Source organism: Cervus canadensis, chromosome 4, assembly GCF_019320065.1.
Source record: "Cervus canadensis isolate Bull #8, Minnesota chromosome 4, ASM1932006v1, whole genome shotgun sequence".
Classification (NCBI taxonomy): domain Eukaryota; kingdom Metazoa; phylum Chordata; class Mammalia; order Artiodactyla; family Cervidae; genus Cervus; species Cervus canadensis.
Genome location: NC_057389.1, coordinates 40,334,517 through 40,353,879, shown reverse-complemented (window position 1 = coordinate 40,353,879; position 19,363 = coordinate 40,334,517). Strand labels below are relative to the sequence as shown.

At 42.5% G+C, this 19,363-nt stretch overlaps 1 protein-coding gene and 1 long non-coding RNA gene across 3 annotated transcripts in view; one reads left to right on the top strand and one right to left on the bottom strand.

The window, feature by feature from the left end:
• Positions 1 to 16,728, top strand: part of ITK (IL2 inducible T cell kinase) — a 63,477-nt gene extending 46,749 nt beyond the window's left edge. The window contains exons 9-17 of the mRNA XM_043464858.1: positions 3,149 to 3,231; positions 5,221 to 5,354; positions 5,738 to 5,812; positions 7,418 to 7,589; positions 7,960 to 8,176; positions 9,450 to 9,514; positions 9,605 to 9,723; positions 12,677 to 12,834; positions 14,168 to 16,728. Of these exons, the coding sequence (XP_043320793.1) occupies positions 3,149 to 3,231; positions 5,221 to 5,354; positions 5,738 to 5,812; positions 7,418 to 7,589; positions 7,960 to 8,176; positions 9,450 to 9,514; positions 9,605 to 9,723; positions 12,677 to 12,834; positions 14,168 to 14,239 (1,095 nt within the window). The 3' untranslated portion in view covers positions 14,240 to 16,728. The remainder of the gene's footprint in view (positions 1 to 3,148; positions 3,232 to 5,220; positions 5,355 to 5,737; positions 5,813 to 7,417; positions 7,590 to 7,959; positions 8,177 to 9,449; positions 9,515 to 9,604; positions 9,724 to 12,676; positions 12,835 to 14,167) is intronic.
• Positions 1 to 19,363, bottom strand: part of LOC122439636 — a 78,490-nt gene that overhangs the window by 54,092 nt on the left and 5,035 nt on the right. The window lies entirely within an intron of this gene.

The window sequence follows — 19,363 nt, the reverse complement described above, 5'->3', positions numbered from 1 at the left end:
GTTGCACAGAGTCGGACATGACTGAAGCGACTTAGCAGGCATGCGTGCATTGGAGAAGGAAATGGCAACTCACTCCAGTGTTCTTGGCCTGGAGAATCCCAGGGATGGAGGAGTCTGGTGGGCTGCCATCTATGGGGTTGCACAGAGTCGGACACAACTGAAGCGACTTAGCAGCAGCAGCAGCAGAAGCCAGACATAGATTCACTATTCACAATATCAAAGGTCAAAACAGCCCAAATGCTCAGCAACTTGTGCACAGATAAACAAAATGTGGTGTGATCCATACAAAAGAAGATTATGCAGCCATAAAAAGGAATGAAGTATTGATATATGTTACAAGTTGATGAACCTTATAAACAATATGCTAAGAGTAAGAATCCAGTCAAAAGAGACCACATGTTATACAATTTCATTTATGGAATTTCTAAACTAGGCAAATCTATAAAGAAGGCAAATTAATGTGGCAGGGGTGCAAATCATTATGAGGTGTTTTTTGGGAGAGATTAAAATATTCTAAAGTTAGATCATGGTGATGGTCGCATAACTCATTGATTTTGATAAAAAGCATTAAACTGTACACTTAAACAAGGATCATTTCATGGTATCTAAATTAGGCTTCAAAAGCTATTTTAAATTCTAATGAACTAATCTGGGATTTTTTTTTTTTTTTTGGTGTCATATAGCTCAGCTTTACTTCAGAAATTGAATTCACTACTGATCCCAACATGGGGGAAGTCAAGTTTTTTAAAAGAATGATTTGCAAGCAAGTTAGAAGGGTCTTTCCTATTGCACTGGATAAACAGTTTACATTCATATCTGAGAAAAAGAAACTAAGAATCTGGTTAGTTCTCCTCTGGCCTAACCATGTCCAAGGTCATGCACACAATACATTGTGGACAATGTGGAAGGCTATAAGAGGTGTATAAGGTTACTCTATTGGTCCAGAAAGATTTACAACTCATTTTCTTACATTTAAAAAAAATTCATGAAGTACAGAATCATTAAAGTAAATTCTGTGTGTACAAAGACAGAATACTAGGACTGTCCTCGAATACTATGACATCTCATAAAAAGAAATGTAGTCGCTTTCTATATTTTCATCGGTTCTTCCCCCGCTTTTAGGCAACAGCTAGGGCAGCCCTACCTCACAACCTTGAGAAAGGAAGGTCAAGAGTAAAACAGAGACCTGAAGACTCAGGTGTCAGCTTCAAATTTCTTTCTTTTTCTAGTTTTAGTGAGATATAATTGACCAATGACATAAGTTGAAGGTATACAACTTAATGATTTGATTTATGTATATATTGCAAAATGTACAATAAATGTAGTTAACATTAATCTCCACACATAGCTACATTTTTTTTCTTGTGATGAGAACTTTTAAGGTCTTAAACAACTTTCAAATATACAATGCAGTATTGTTAACTACAGTCACCATATTGTACATGATGTTCCCCAAATTTATATTATAACTAGAAGTTTGTACTTTTTGACCACTTTCATCAAACTCCCCTACCCTCCACCACCCTCAAATTTCAAAATAGACTCTTGAAACTCCCAGCAGAGAGATGAAGAGTTTGGGGAAACTCAGAGAGCTTATGGAGTAAACTCTAGGTTTGGCAAGAACGCACAATCATGTAAGGGCCAACTGTCCCCTACACATGTTGTTCTGCAGGTTTAGGGCCACGTCAAAGGAAGCAGGTTACATTTCTATGTGAGGATGAGCTTTCCAACTATGAGTGCTCTTTCAAAAGACAGAGACTACCCATCAGGAAGGTTATAAGTAAGAAATGTATATTTGGTTGAGTCAGTAGAGACAAAATCTGAATGTCCATAAGCCTTTTAAAAGTTCAGGCCCCAGGGTCCCAGTCCTGGAGATTCTAAGTGTATAGGCATCAAGAGGAGCGTGATCAACTGCTTGTGGTCATTGTTTTGCTTTGTCTTGTTTTGTGCTTTAGATTCTTCATGTGATTTTGTAATCATCAATAAAGTTTGGGGCACAGGGGGTTAGGCCAGATCAGTGATTTTCAACCAAGGGCGACTTTGTCCCCAAGCGAACATGTGACAATGTCTAGCATCCAGTTGATAGAGGCCAGGGATGCTGTTAAACATTCTATAATATACAGGACAGTCCCCTCAACCAAAAAATACTACGTCCCAAATGTCCATAGTACTGAGGTTGGGATAATTCTGGGGTAGAAAACATTTCTGGGACCTTCTCTAACCCTGAGATTCTAGGATTCAAACAATTAGTATAACCATCTATGTGGACCTCACTATGTCTAAGTTAAGTGAACCACAGAAATAAGTTTTGCAAATGTCACCAGCACAGACTGACAGCTATATAGGAACAGAGCATTGGACACAAAGTACTCAAAATCAGAGTTAAGATTTTTAAAGGTCCTACCAGGAATGAATAAACTGGTGTCTCCATTTGTTTGTACTTATTTCATCAGCACTGGCAAAATGTCAGTGGGGTAGAGGGCATATTTTGGAGAATTCCCCCTTCTCTGCACTTCCCTCTTAGAACCAGCAGCTTCATGTTCTTTCTCCTTTTGCCCTGCAGCAAAAACAGCACTTGAAAAAGAGTCTACAGTATATATTCCCATTAAGGAACTGATGAATCTTCCTTGACAGAAATTTTGTGCCCTTATGGGGAATGGACAAGTGGCTTCTAACATTTGTTGAATGGAGGCACCATGGATAAGTAGAATGATCAAGGATTTTGCTCACCCACCACATTCAAGGTTCAAACTCCTGGTCTGCTCCCTACATTTGTAGGTCATGAGAAAATCACTTCAGCTCTGCAGCACTCAGCATCTTCATCAGGAAATTGAGGATAACAACATCTAATTTGCAATGTGTGGTCAGGGCTAGATAATATCTGTAATGAGCCCCAGGAAGGCAGAATTTGCGTCTGTTTGCCTCTGTTTACTGTTTATGTCATCACTAGAATAGTCTTGGACCCACAGTAGGAGCTCAAAAAACGTCTCTTGAATGAATATGTGAAATGGTAGCCATTACTGCTGAGAGGCCACTTTGTGCCAAGCTGGCCTATGGTATTTCCTCCTTTCAAGGGCAAGAAAGTAGAGCTAGATACACAAACCTGATTTCCTGATCACTGATTTTTCATTCTTATTAACCATTCCAGGGCAAAGAAGGAGCCTTTATGGTACGAGATTCCAGGACTCCAGGGACATACACCGTGTCTGTTTTCACCAAGGCCATCGTAAGGTATGGTGCTAACTCAGCAAAGTGGGGAGGCATGGTACTGAGGTGGGTGATCAACAAGCCACACACAGCAATGTCAGACAGTGGATGAGGCAGAGGGGTCCTTAGAAACAGTGCATTGTCCCTGATCCCTCTGAGAAAACCAAGGCCAGGGAGATTAACAACATAACTGAACTCACTTAACTGGAAAATGACAGAGCTGGGCCTGTATGCCAGGTTCTTGCCCCAGTTAGTATACCTGAGTCCAGAGCCCTAATGAAATAAAATATCTAGTCCTGTATTTAATACAAGTTTATAACTTAATCCAAAGAAAAACAAAAAGATACTTTGCAAGCAAGAAAAAATGAATTCTAGTTCTGGCTCTGCTGATAAAACTACCCCCCATTTATTGAGTCCTTACTATGTGCAAGAACCTTATAGGTCATTTCCAACCATAATAAGCCCCAAAGGCAGGTACTACTATGCTCCTTTCATACACAGAGCTGATGGCCCCTTCTGAGGCAATAGAACACCAGAGGTCAAGCTGCCTTCATGTTCCAGCTGGTTGACTGCAAGACCCTCACCGCTGGTCTATGCTCCTCAGACCGCAGTCTTCTCTGTAAAACTGTCTAGAAGCCTAGCCAGGTCACAATTTTTTTTCTATCTAGAAAGTCAGTAAGAACTAAGCAGTGTGGCAATGACCAAAGTCCAGTAAGAGAAAAGGAATTTTTAAGGTGTCCTCAGGGAACAAACACTTTGGAGAAGGAAATGGCAACCCACTCCAATATTCTTGCCTGGGAAATCCTATGGACAGAGGAGCCTGCTGGCTATAGACCATGGGGTTGCAAAGAGTCGGACATGATTGAGCATCACACACAATGCAGGGAATACTTGCTGGAGGATGAAGGACCTCAGTAAGACTTGAAGCAAGAGCAGGGTGTAGCCAGGTGGTGAAGAGGAAGGGTCTGTCCAAGGTTGAGAAAAAAAGGTAATGCCCATCACCAAGGGGCCGTGCCTCTGCCATAGCTGGGGGACCGGGGGCTCCAAAAGGATGATGGGAAAAGAGTGAGAAATAAAGTCTGTGTTGGGAGTCCCTAAGACCACCCCAGATTCGGCGATTCATTAGGAAGGCTCAAGGACTCAGGATATGGTGCAAAGCTAAGACTTTTTACAGTGAAAGCATACAAAGCAAAAGCAGCACAAGGGAAAGGCACGTGGGGCAAAACCCAAAGAGAGCCAAATGCACGCTTTCAGGAGTCCTCTCCTAGTGGACTACACAGGACGTGCTCAATTCCTCCAGCAACAAGTGCCGTAACAGGGTGAAACGGTGTCACCAGGGAAGCTCACCAGAGACTCACACCCAAAGTTTTCACTGGTGGCTGGTCATGTAGGTACCCTCTGCCTGGCACGTAGCAAAATTCGAGACTCCCAGAAAAAAAGTAAATGTTGAGCATAAACCTCATTGTTTATGTAAACAATTTAGGCACATCCTTACCAGTTAGAGAATGGTGGAAACCCTTTTGAAATCCAAGTTCTCAGAAGCCAACCAAGTACCAACCTGGCAAGCAGATCCTGTTTATGAATGGCAGTCAAGGCAACTATGTTAACTCTGCTATGCAAAGTCAAATAAGTACAACGGGGCTGAGATGCTTTCTGAACATGTACTGATGATTAGTTAAATCCACACAGCAGAGAAGGCAAACATGCCATCCCCTGGGGGATGGATACAAGATCATGGGGGATGGATACAAGACCTTCCCCCATTTTGTGGTTTGGGGAGAAACATCACCAGTCCATCATGGGACCAATCACAACTGGGTCCAGACACACCCTCAGAATCTTCCTTCATACACCACTCAGGGCCAACCTGTCAAGACTGACATAAAAGTTAAAATATATCTGCCATGCTTGTGAGAGGGTAAAGAGCAAAGCTACTAGGATACTGCTACCAGTAGATATTTCTGTGTCCAAACATTGCTTCTTAGTAATGACTGCATGTCTCATTCGTTTAAGTGAGAACAACCCCTGTATAAAGCATTATCACATCAAAGAAACAAATGACAACCCCAAGCGATATTACGTGGCTGAAAAGTATGTGTTTGATTCCATCCCTCTCCTCATCAATTATCACCAGCACAACGGAGGAGGTGAGTTCTCAGGACAAGGGCAGAGGGGGGCCCTTGCAGGGGAACATGGAGAAAAGTGACAAACACCCGTCATTCCAGACAAACCAACTATAAATAGTAACGATTTATACCAATACCAAAGGATGCCAAATATTTGATTACATACTTTCCATTAGCAGATTTTGCTGCTAGAATCATGAGATTTCACCAACCACCTACCCACCTGCAATATTACAGGTCCTCTCAGGGAAAGTGCAATATCAGTGATTGTGGCTTTGGAATTTGTTTTCCAGAGTAAAAATAGCTCTTGCATTGGATTACACTTTTTTCTTCCTGGTGATTTGACTCAGACGGCTGCTTCAGTAAAGCTCTAACGACTGTCTTTCACTTTTTAATCAACCCAGGCCTGGTCACTAGACTCCGGTATCCAGTTTGCTCCTGGAGGCAGAAAGCCCCAGTCACCGCAGGGCTGAGATATGGTAAGAGTGCATTTGGGAATGGTATTCATTTACACTAACTCACATCCCTAAAGGTCTGGGGCAAATTGTGAATGGACTTCCCCAGACTTAAAATGATCATTAAACAAGTACACTATATATCTGGAGATGGTATACACAAATGAACATTTATAATGTGTGTAAGATAGATAGATAGACAGATGCACATTTATCTAGGTCATATCAATGAAGTGTTTGCTGAGCACCTACTCTGTACAGAGCACTCCACTCAGTGCTATGAGAAATCAATGCTATACCACTGTGTTCCTACCTATCTTCTAGAACGTCTGTATCATCTAGTTTATTGGCTATCAGTCCACTGCAGGTGCTATAAGCTAGCAGCATCCAGAAGTGTGTCCGCATAGCACTGTGTTAAAATTTTTTGAATGCTTTTAGGCAGGGCGTACATCTCCAGGGCCATGGGCCTTACTTTTCCTTCCTCCCCTATGAAACCACTTCACCCCCTTGTACTTTCTGCCTGGAACCTGAAGGCATTTGGGGATGCAAACATACCCTGATCCAAACTGTGCTGGCTGAGGAGAAGGCTGATGTAACTTTCATGTTGTATCTTTTAGATTGGTGGTCCTCAAACTTCGGTGGGCATTCAAGTTGTCTAGGATGCTTATGAAAAGTATTGACTCCTGGCCCCAACCCAGCACCTACCAAAATGCAATCCCTGACGGTTGGGCCCTGGAGTTGCATTTTCAGCAAAGGCCTTGGGTGATTCTGACACCAGGGGTTAGAGGGTGATACTTTGAGAAATGTCGCTATGGGCTTCTCATCTGTAAACAGCACCATGTCTGCACACTGTGGGTGCTTGGTACTGTTTCCTGTTGAGTCTCTGCCTCAAAGAGGTAGAAACTGAACTGTTTATGGTACTAGACCAAGCGTCAGGAGAGGATAGTGTCCCTCAGCCTCCTGAAAAAAATAAAGTAACTCTAATACCTATAGAATCCTAATGTGTTCATGCTGGGTGGAAGCCCAGGGAGTATTTTATGAACCCATTCATTTTTGTCAGCATGGAGGTTGAGATTCAGATTCTTTTTACTCATTTATTGAGCATTTGTTGAGTGCCTACCTTGTTCTAAACCGTGTGCTGGCCTGCACCTCTGTACCACTCCTCTTGGAATCCACTACCTTACCCTTACCTCTGCTAAGGCCTAACAAGTTTTGTCTACAAAATGGATGCTCTTGATGGATAAATGAATGAATGAATGACCAATTCAAATAAAATTTGCTCTACATGAAAAATGACAATAACAATTTTCAATCATGTATAGGAAATGATTGGGACCTGAGAACCCTTTGATTGACTTTAATATCTCAACTGATGCCATCCTCCTTCCTCTTTCCATGTAATCATCCCCACACACATTTTTTCATGGTTTTCGGGGCATATTCTACGTTATTATTTGGGAAAGAAGATAATTTTACCTATCTATAGTTCTAAGTACAAGGGCTTATACCATCTTTGAGCTACATTAACGAGAGTCTAACATTCCATATAGAGCAGTATAGTTTCCTGGTAGTCCTATACCCCGTATCTACTGCTTGCCAACTCTGGAAACCCCTCTCTTTCTCTTCCAGGGAAATGGGTGATTGATCCCTCGGAGCTCACTTTTGTGCAGGAGATTGGCAGTGGGCAGTTTGGGTTGGTGCATCTTGGCTACTGGCTCAACAAGGACAAGGTGGCCATCAAAACCATTCAAGAAGGGGCTATGTCAGAAGAGGACTTCATTGAGGAGGCTGAAGTCATGATGTGAGTGGCCTAAACAACAGCACACAGAGAGCACTGTGATCTTTAAACACCATTCTAACGTCATCTTATGCCACCTCCCTGCCCAAGTCCAGCAATGGCTTCCTATGGCATGGAGGATAACATCAAGCTCCTCACTGTGATCGAGAAGGCCTTCCACGGTCTGGCCCTGCCCACTCCTTAACTACATTCCTACCCATCTCTCCTCTGGTTCCACGCACGCCAGTCACACTGACCTTCGTTGTCCTCACACACACCAGCTGAGTCCATGCCATTCTTCAGCTCAATGAGACATTTTTGTTTGAGGGAGGGAGTGTATTGGGAAACTGAATTTTGAGTTGAGACCATCTCAACTCTTGCCATTTTTCTCCAGGAAACTCTCTCACCCCAAACTAGTCCAGCTCTATGGAGTATGCCTGGAGCAGGCCCCCATCTGCCTGGTGTTTGAGTTCATGGAACACGGCTGCCTGTCAGATTACCTGCGTAGCCAGAGGGGGCTCTTTGCTGCGGAGACCCTGCTGGGCATGTGTCTGGACGTGTGTGAGGGCATGGCCTACCTGGAAGAGGCATGTGTCATCCACAGAGACTTGGTAAGAGGATGCAGGGCAAAACCCTACAAGTTCAGGGTGAAGGGGCATGTCCCACTGAAATGCAGAACTACCAAGACTGGGAACGCAAGAATCAATTAAAAGGCACAAGCTTTCTTCCTTCCCGTTGCAACTTCTTCCTTCCTCCACCCACTGTGGGAGGTCCTCATGGGACTCAGTTCTGGGCTCTATTCCCAACCCCACCTCTAACTTTCACTCTCTGAGTTGGAGTTTACATTCTTCCAAAATGAAGCTAACAGCCGCTCCTCTTAACCTCTCTATGCCTCCACATCCTCTTGGTAAAATAAGAGAAGTTGACAAGTACATGCTTTCTTAAGATGCTATCCAAGGATCTATCAGGATCACATTGGGGTGATCCTAGAACCAACCTCAGAATTTCTGGTGGTTGAGGCTCAGGAATATTCATTTTAACATGTCCACCCCATGGAATTTGCAGGCACATTAGAACTTAAGACTCACTAGATCTTTTATCAGTAGTTCAGTTCAGTTCAGTTCAGTTCAGTCACTCAGTTGTATCCAATTCTTTGCAACCCCATGAATCACAGCACTCCAGGCCTCCCTGTCCATCACCAACTCCCGGAGTTTACTCAAACTCATGTCCATTGAGTCGGTGATGCCATCCAGCCATCTCATCCTTCGTCATCCCCTTCTCCTCCTGCCCTCAATCCCTCCCAGCATCAGGGTCTTTTCCAATGAGTCAACTCTTCACTTGAGGTGGCCAAAGTACTGGAGTTTCAGCTTCAGCATCAGTCCTTCCAATGAACACCCAGGACTGATCTTGTTTAGGATGGACTGGTTGGATCTCCTTGCAGTCCAAGGGATTCAGGAAGGGGTCTTCAAATCCGACACTCTGTGACATGAATTAGGGACCATGTCATCTCCCTATTGAGGAATAGTTTTAAGAGAATTAGCAACCTCAATACATTCTTACTTTAGTCAGATGGATGACAGTTTCTTCATACTATCCCTAAGGTTAACATCAGGTTGCACTGGAGCTTATAATTGGTTACACAACACCATGGATTTCTCTTCTGATTAGGATCCCAGGAATGAAGATGAAAGATGAGATTTACTCACCCTGATAAAAAGACCTTACTCATTCAGTTTCCATCACACACTAGTGATGCTTAATTAACATTTGTGAAGCTCCTTATTGCTCCCATATAAGCAAAGCACTGTGATTATAGGAGACTCCTTAATTACTGATTACTCACCAAGTTTTCTTTATCTTTTTGTTTGCTTGTCTCTGCTCCAGGCTGCCCGGAATTGTTTAGTTGGGGAAAACCAAGTTATCAAGGTGTCTGACTTTGGGATGACAAGGTAACATGGGGATATGGTACCAGCAAAGTCTCAGGAATGGGACGCAGGGCCCCAGGACACTCGGACCATCTCTCTCCTCTCTCTTCCCAGGTTCGTCCTTGATGACCAATACACCAGTTCCACAGGCACCAAGTTCCCAGTGAAGTGGGCATCTCCGGAAGTCTTCTCTTTCAGTCGCTACAGCAGCAAGTCAGATGTGTGGTCATTTGGTGAGTATCATTCTGGCCCCACACCCACACAACCTGGGACTGTGCAACAGCTGTTTTATTTGTCCAATTGCTGGGATGGTGAAGGCATCCCGGTGAGAGTCTACAGACTCATTATTGTATTTATTCTTGGTTATTTTTGAAATGGGGGTAAAAATAAAAATGAAAAAAGGATACTATGACAGCTGCTGTGAGATCAAGAGATGGAGGAATCAGAAGATTAGAATATGAGTTCCTGGAAGGCAGGAACCATGTTTTTTTCCAACATTATGCTTATTCCCACATTTAACCCTCAGTAAGTATACTACCCATTCATTCAACAATGATTTTTTGAGTATCTACTACATGCCAGGGGCTAATTTGGGTGCTCACAAAGCATTGTTACATAGGATAGAAAAGATTCCTGTTCTCTTGGAGCCAAATTTTAAGGAGAGGTAACAGTCACATAAACAAGCTAACAAATATGTGTGTAAAGTCAAGTCAGGGAGTAGTAAGCAAGTGCTATGAATAAAACAAAGCAGTAAATAGGGCAAAGAGTGACTATAATGGAGCAAGGGTCTGTATTAAATAGCAGGATCCATCCAGGAAGGCCTCTCTGAGACTCTCTGTGACTGTTGAGCAGAGAGCTGAATGATGAGAGGAAGATGTCTCCATTTGAAAATCCAGGAAACAGTGTCTCTAACAAAGGCAGCAGCAAGTGCCAATGTTTGGTGTGTCCAAAGAAAAGGTAGTACTGACTTAGCAGGAGAAATATAGGCAATGAAATTGGCTGGCCATGGTAAGGAATTCGATTTCTCATAAGTGCAAATGGGCATGAATGAAAGAATGAATGATGCCCGTGGAACAAGAAGCACTAAATGTTCCTGCTGGAAGCGTCATATCTTTGTAGATCATAGCCTGTGCATATTAAAGTGTGCACAAATCTATACTGGACAACCTCTTTGATCTGGAGTGTAAGAAGGATTCTACTTTGGACAGGAATGGTTTGGAGTTTGATGTTGTCATTCTGTATGAAGGGAAGATTTGCCAAGTATATTGACTAGTAGGAGAAACCAGGGAGAAGACTAATTAAATCCCTTAGGAAAAGAACTAATTAGTCTTCTTCAGTACTTTAGAATATCCATTTCCAACAGCCAAGTGGTATGTTTATTTTGAGTCCTTCTAAATTGTTCCTTGGACTTCTCAGGTGGCTCAGTGGTAAAGAATACACCTGTCAATGCAGAGGACCGAGGTTTGAGCCCTGGGTCAGTAAGATCTCCTGGAGAAGGGAATGGCAACCCACTACAGTATTCTTGCCTGGGAAATCCCATGGATAGAGGAGCCTGGCAGGCTACAGTCCACGGGGTCACAAAAGAGACAGATATGACTTAGCTACTAAACCACAACAACAACAAAAAGTTGTTCCTTAAAGTAGTTCCTCTGTTCAACAGGCCTCGTTATGACTTTGATAATCAAACTGAAGGTATAGAATGAACTCAGAAGAAATAAAACTGCACTAGAGCAACCTCAGATCCTCTTTTCCCCAGTGCATACAACTAGGAAGGGTGTGGCCACTCTCCATGGGTACGGCTGGTCATGTTGCACCAAGTCAGTTGTTCCATAAAGAAACGTTGACAGCCATGGCCACTTTGTCACATTCACCCATGACTCAGGATGGTGTTTATTCTGCCACAGGTTGTCAGCCTAGGACTTTGCTGCTGCATCTTATAATTAGAGGATTGAGCTTAAAGTCTGTCCCTTCCTAGGACGTGTCATCTGAAGTGTCCAAAGATGAGACTGACTGATGGAAGCAGAGTAGGAAGGGTGAGAAAACGGGAGACAACCCTGAGAAACAGAAATGTGGATGGAGGAGAGCTCGCTGCCTGCCTCAAGGCCATTGGGCTTTGTCATTCATTTTAAGGTTTTTGCCCTAATGAACTACACTATTTTAAACAAGCCAACTAACCTCTTTGGGGCCTTACTCAGTTCCTCAACGTATCACAAGGTTTGCATAAAAGCAATTGTTTTCCAGCCAGCTTTGAGCAGCAAACCCCCATTTTCCAAAGAAATCTCACTAGAAATCCTGGCATCTTGGGGTGTTAAATAAGCTTATTTACTGAATTTCCCCAAACTCCTGAGGCACCTCTGAGGCTCTCTCAGAAATTCTCATCCAGTTGTCTGGACTGGGCCCCAGGATCTGCCACTGGAACAAATTTCTGAGATGATTTTTCAAGACTTCAGATGCTTGAGGGATCATATTTTGCAAAATTCTTCCCTTGAGTTCTCTGGACTCTGTTTTGAAAACTACTGGATTAGGTGACCGGCAAGTTCTGCTCCCACTCTGACATCCGATGAATAGATATGAGTACATAGTAAAGTTGAGTGTAACGTTTCTACTGAAGGCAAAAAAGGAAAAGTGATTAAATCAGAGATCAAAAATAGACAACCTGAAGAGTTTTGCTTATTTAACACAGTATTTTTTTAATCAAATTGAGTTTATATTTTAAAACTACCAATTTATGATTTACCTTTTAAAATAAATCAGAAAAATGTGACAATCCTGAGCCCTCATTCCCAACTGCCCTATTCTTGTTGGAGCTAAATCACAGCTCTCCCTTTGGGGACAGAAGTTTGACTTCTGGTTTTCCACAGTCCTCACTAGTCCCTGTTATGCAGACTTCATTTACTCTATTCATCTACATCATGTGCAGACATTTGAGTTTATATCCCCTGCAAGCTTTAGTTGTAGCATTTGAGATAGATATAACAAAGGGCTGAGCTTGAACATTCTTCAGTTGGGAAATCTCTGTTCTTCAGAAATAGTACGTGCCTAATAAGCCCTAGGTGGTTTGACATTATAATTTCTGGTGGTAAAGACTTGAATTTTAACGTCAAAGAGTCTGTGATTTCTAGATGTGAGTTTGTTTGTTATCTATGAACTTTATCACTACCTGTTTTGATTCACTATTTCTCATAGGTGTGCTGATGTGGGAAGTATTCAGTGAAGGCAAAATCCCATATGAAAACCGAAGCAACTCAGAGGTGGTAGAAGACATCACCACTGGATTTCGGTTATACAAGCCCCGACTGGCCTCCCAGCCTATCTACCAGATCATGAATCATTGTTGGAAAGAGGTCAGTAAAGGAAGTGGTTTCCCCTTCTCCCTCCCCCACATTATAATCTGTAACTTCAGGGTCTGCCCCCATCCTCAAAGAAAGGAACCCTCTCAGAGGATGAGGCAGTAGGGATGACAAAACAGATTAGCAAGAAAATGACATTGAGCACCTATTAACTGAAGGAGTTCCCTATCTCTAGAAGAGCTGGCAGAGATCTTAAATATTATTTTATTTGCAATATAATGGTACAAGCCATCAACATACTGTCAGAGAGGAAAAGGGGGTAGATCTGATTACATTTGTGTGGGCCTATTTCTGGGATCCTAACTCTACTCCATTTATCTGTCTATTCTTTCACCAACATCACAGCCTCTTGATTACTAAAGCTTCACTGTAAGTTTTAAAGTCAAGGAGTGTCAGTCCTTTAACCGTGTTCATCTTGCTCAGTATTGTGTTGGCTATTTTGAGTCTTTTACCTTTCCGTGTAAACCTTGGGGGGGGGGGAAACCTTAGGGGTTTCCCTGGTGGCTCAGACAGTAAAGAATCCACCTGCAATGCGGGAGACCTGGGTTCAATCCCTGGGTTGGGAAGATCCCCTGGAGGAGGGCATGGCAACCCGCTCCAGTATTCTTACCTGGAGAATCCCCATGGACAGAGGAACCTGGTGAGCTATAGTCCATGGGGTCCCAAAGAGTCGGACATGACTGAGTAACTAAACACAGCACAGCACATAAACCTTAGAGTCATTTTGTCAGTTATCTACAAAATAAGTTGCTCGATTCTTACTGTGATTGTGTTGAATCTATAGATCAAGTTGAAAACAAATGTAACCTTAACAATATAAAGTCTTCCTATACACAAACATGGAATATTTCTCCATTTACTTAGATCTTCTTTGATATCTTGTTTTAGAATTTTATATTTTTCCTAGCATAGATCCTATACACATTTTATGAGATTTATACCCAAATATTTACTTTTTTGATGTTATTTAGCATTTATTTATGTTACATTTTATATAGGACTTTATTTCATTCTCTCAACAATCTTATGAGATAGATAATATTATTATCCTCATTTTACAGATAAAAAACTGAGGTTCAAAGATGTTAAGTAACCTATTCAAGGTCACACAGCTAAGTGGAAAAGCTGAAATTCAAAAGCAGGACATATTTTGATTCCAAAATGCCGCTGTTAACAACTAAGACACAATGCCCTCAAATACAACATATACAGAAACATATTTAAAAATCAGTAAAAAGTATTGCTGTTTAATTCTGGTTTGTTTTGGAATTAGCTATAACACACAAGTACAAGGAAATCACTGAGTAACCTTTCTTTCTCTTCCTAGAAACCAGAAGACCGGCCACCTTTCTCCAGACTCTTGAGTCAACTGGCTGAAATTGCAGAATTGGGGCTTTAAAAGAGACTCAGTGCTAGGCCACGGGCTACAGATCCTGAGTGGGGGAAGGAGGTCTTCCCTCCACAGAGCATTAAAAGCTGCCACCAGCCCAGGACTCCCCAGAGGCAACTGGCCTGTTGCGCCAGTCCCTAAGCTGCCACGGAGGCAGCGGCCTGCTACAGGCTGGCGCCAGGCCACAGGCAAAAGGCTCAGCCCCTGCGCTGGGAGTGGGGCCAGAGCAGCAGTGATGTCCCTACCCTTCCTCCGGCCTCTTCTCCTGCGTAATGCACAAACCTCAACCAACAGCTTTAAGGCAACACTTCTTGCACTTCTTAGAGAAAGGGAGAGATGGTGTAGGACCCTGGATTATTACCTTCATTATTATTTTAAACATGGACCTAAAGTTCATGGTCAAGGGAATCTTTATTTGACCCAGCAATACAGAATCCCAGAATATGGGGCGAGATGATCAAGAAGCATGACAATTTCTCAAGGAGAACTAGTGAGTTAATTAAAGTCACAAAGAGTAAGCTCTGCCTCTGTGATGCTGTCAGCCACAGCTTCCTGCCTCAGAGGATGATGGAACAACTGCTTACCTCAGAGACCGGATATGCTGAGAAGTAGCTTTGTGAGGTTTTACTCATAGAGCACACTGCCACCTCTCTCCTTGAAGAGAGCATGATGGACTGGGGTGAACAATTCTGATCCCACTGCTGGAGCATTGGGTATCTGGCGTCTGGGCAGAAAGAGGGCATCAGATGATGGAATCACCTGATACAGGGAAATGCCTTAGGCTGTTACCACTTGGATGCTCATCTTTAGTACCAAGTCAAGCAGGTGATTCTGCCTCCCCTTTCATGCCGAATGCTTCGGCAGGCATCCTGGGGGCGGGTGCGGGGGGAAACCATGGCTTCTGTAAACAATCAGACCCCTCTCTGCATTCTTCCATCCTCATCAACAGAGTGCAGACTTGTGCCAGGCACTGTGGCCTGCCAGAGAAACTGAAGCTTGTTTCGGCCCTAGAGATTTGCAACTTCAAGGTTGAGACTTCAAGTCTCCCTAAATTCTAAGGGAGGAACAAGAGGTCTGTTCTTGCTCAAACCATCTGGAAGGAAACTGAGTCAGGTACTGAGTCGGGGGCTTCCAAGATGCACAAGGATGCCTCTTGTTATTGAGCACCTCAATATGCAAAGTGCAAATGTACGGAGCTACAGGACTTATCTGCAGAATCTCAGTTCACCCTGAGTTTACACCCACACTGTGAGGTATTATCAACATTCCTATTTTACAGACAATGGAACTTCGGCTTTGAAAAGCTTGGACACCTGCCTGAAGCAACAGAGCTAGGAAGTATTAATATAGAGCCCACCTCTGTCTGACTCCAATGCAGTTTCTCTATTTTTATTCAATACCGCCTCCTATTGAGGGTCAAAGAGATTGCAGAAGAGATAAGTACAGCAGAGGGGAAGAACCAGTAAAGAAGCCCACACAGCACCATCAGCAAGTAAAGTTGATCCTGTATAGAGCAGTGTGGTTGTCGATGTAGCCCTTCAACTTGGAATAGAATCTTTATTTCCTCATCTATATCCTCACCTTCCTTAGAGTTAATGACTTTGGAGTTATTAAAGGAGTAATTAGCCCTTTGATTCACTCGACCCACCAGAGGAATACTGCAAGAAGCTGTTTATAGATGGGCTTCAAAGTGGCTTTAAAAGATCCTCCTGCAGAAGTATAAAACTTCCTTTAATTATCACTTCAACTTTGAACTGGTCGCGGTCTTCTTGGACACTTTCTGAGGAAGGGTATTCCCTGATGTGAGAGAGATTTAATTTTCCTACGGTGTTCAGATAAAACTCTCAGAGCAATTACTGGATGGTGTTGAAGTCAACTCTTTCTAAATCATGTGATGCAGACGCACAACTTTTAACTATAACTATTGTGACACTGGTAGCTTCAAAATAAAACTATCATTCAGAAGATGACATTCCTCAACTTATCCAAAATCATCCCTGTTTACTTTTCTGGCATTTTTGTGCATTCTTTTTTGGACCCTTTAATTAAAGATGATTTCTGGAACATCAAGCCTAGAAGGAAAACATCAGAATTGACTGATTTTCTGTGGTATGGTTTAGAATGATTCTCCCCTGCATGGTATTATCTTGTTCAAGCTCAGATTCATTGAAGCTTTAACTCAACACGTGTCAAGAGTTTAGCTCTCAGTGTCCTGGAAAATGGACTTCCTGCCTGTTTGGCATTTTTCCCCCTCTCACATTTTGAAAATGGTGCCATGTGTTTACAGGGAATTCCCCTATGCAAAGTTTTGGTTCTAGATGCATTTGATAGATTCTGCATTGTGTCCTTTTGAAACTATATATTTATGTTTTACTAGAGTGAATATTTATTACTGTACAGTCATTCACAATTAAAATGTTACAAATATCTCCTATGCTTTGTAAAGCTCACCAAGTTAAAGGCTGGGTCTAGCAAATAAAGTTGTGCATTTTAGTGAATATCGTATCTATAGCCTGGGTCCATATTTAGCCAAATGTCAGACAACCAAAAGTTTTCCTTAAATAATAATGGTTACATAGTTTCACATTACACAGACAAGTAAAGACTATATATCACTTAACATTTTTTTCATCAAGCAAATATCAAATGCTTCCTATGTTCCTTTGTTTGTTCCTTCCTATGTTTTGTCTTTGCAGAAACAAAAATGAAAAAGACAGTCTTTACTTTTAAAAGACATTCCAGGTATGGTTGAGAAGGCGAACATATACACAAGCAAAATTATAATACAGGAATTAGAACAACAACAGAAATAAGGTCAAAGTAGAGAAGAGCTCAGAAAAAGTGATGGAATCTCTCAGACAAAGGGCAATGTCAGTAGAAACTTTCTAGAATCTTGCTACTCAAATTGTGGTCCCTGGACCAGCAACAGCAGCATTACTAGCCTGTGAGAAACCCAAATTCTCTGCCTCCACCCTGAGATCCACTGGATGAGAATCTACATTTTAACATGATCTACACGTGATCATATGTACATTAAAATTTTGGAAGCACTACCACAGAAGACATCACATCTGACTCAGTTTTGAAGATGAATTATGGGATTTTTAGGCAAGCCAATGGGCAGAAATAAGAGAAGTATTTTCCAGGTAGAAGGATAGAGGAAACAAAACATATTGAGAAGCTATTATCTGTTTATCATTGCTGGAACATAAGGAGTGTGTGTGTGTGTGCGTGTGTGTGTGTGTGTGTGGTCTCAGCAAGGGTGAGGATAATAAAAGGAGTAGACAAATTAAAATTAAGGCTATAAATCTATAGACAAGGACCTAGATTTTAAAACACACACACACACAAATGCTGAAACTCTACTTGTAGAGAGAAAAAATGTCTTTGAACAAGGAGAGAAGGTCAAATTTGCATTTAAAAATATATTCTGGCACCAATGTGATGAGTGGATTTGAGAGAGGCAAAGCTGGTGGAAGAGAAACCAATCTGGAAAAGATTTCTGCCTTTTTCCTAGTACCAGATTATTGTTCATACTCATTCACTGTCATCTCCTGTGTTGGTGACATGTGGCAATGTAATTCAGAGTCTTTAAGCCACAGTTGGACAGCAAGGCACATCTATTCTCCTTCTTAAAATCCCAGTGGAACAAAAGCTGGGTTATTATAATTCTCCCTGTACCTTTCATTTCACCAAATGTCCACATCTACCGCAGGAACCAGCTCGTACACACAAGGACCATTAGGGACCAGTAAGAAAGCCTGTGGCTTCCACACTGTCCTTTGTGGAACTCACCTCTGGGCTTGACTCCCACTGGCAAATGACCCAGAAAGGAAACATACAGCAGGTTGGATGAGCAGATCTGCTTCTCAGAGAACATTTATCCTGCAGACTCTACTCTGCCAGGGATCTCCCAACACACAAGACCATCACACTCAGGAAAAAGGCAGAATATATGCCATTCAGCAAGAGGGGCAGGGTGTGTGTGTGTGTGTGTGTGTGTGTGTGTGTGTGTGTGCAGAAGGAGCCGTAGATTTTTTTGAGGGGCTCAGAAAGGTGCTCTGATCAGGAAGAGAAGGATAGAGTTGAAGCTTCATTCAAACAGAGAGCACATATTTTCACTTAGAGTAAATATTTATTTGCAGTGACTTTGAGGAAAGTGCTAGAAATTTGGTGCACCAAACTCACTCCCCAGAACCACCCCTTGGTGGCAGTACTGTGTGTTGGGGGTGGGGGGTTATCTTCTATGACTGTGATTCTTCTCAAGTGACCATGAGCAACTGGCTTCTGGGATAACAGAATCATACAGATACTGTTAGAAGGAGTTTAAGAGATCATTTGTTACCATTCACCTGCTATTTCTTGGCACTGTGTAAGGCATATATGATGAATAAGATACCTTATCAGTTGAGGACCAGACACACCACAGTCAAATTAAGATAATTCAAGGAGGGCCTATAAAAGAACTACTTAACACAAGATGGGTTTAAATGAACCACAGGAAGTAGCAAGAAGGAAAAGAGCTGCCAAGGAGCAGTTACTATCCCCAGACCCCTAAAGGATGAGGAATTGGAGCAGTAATTTGACTGTGGAAGCAGAGAGTCACCTGCAGAAAGTTGCCTTGAGAGGACAGGACCTTTAGTGAGGGACAGAGGAAGCCCAGGACAACATCACAAGGAGGAAACTGCAGAATAAATATGCTGGCCCCACTCTCTTCCTTCCCCCATCAACTGCTGGGGCTGACTGCTGGCCAATCCCTCTGTCCTCTGGAAGCCAGAGGACAAGGAAATTCTAGTGCAATTGTCTACAGGCCAGTCTCCAGGCAAGAAGGCAGAGTGAGAAGAGTGAGAAATAGGACTGGAGGAGCAAGAGAAGATATCCAGTACAGAGGCCAACCTTCCTGTAAGAAGCCTCAGCTAGTAAAAGAAAAAAAAAGTCCAACGCATAAATAAATGCAGTTGATCCTCCTTATTTGCAGAGTCTATACTTACAAACTGCCTACTCACTAAGATTTATTTGTAACCCCAAATCAATTCTTGCAGCCTTTCCACACATGTCATTCAGGACATGCTCATGCTCAGAACTGTGAAAAATTTGAGTCACTCTACAAGCACATTCCCAGGTGAGGTTGAA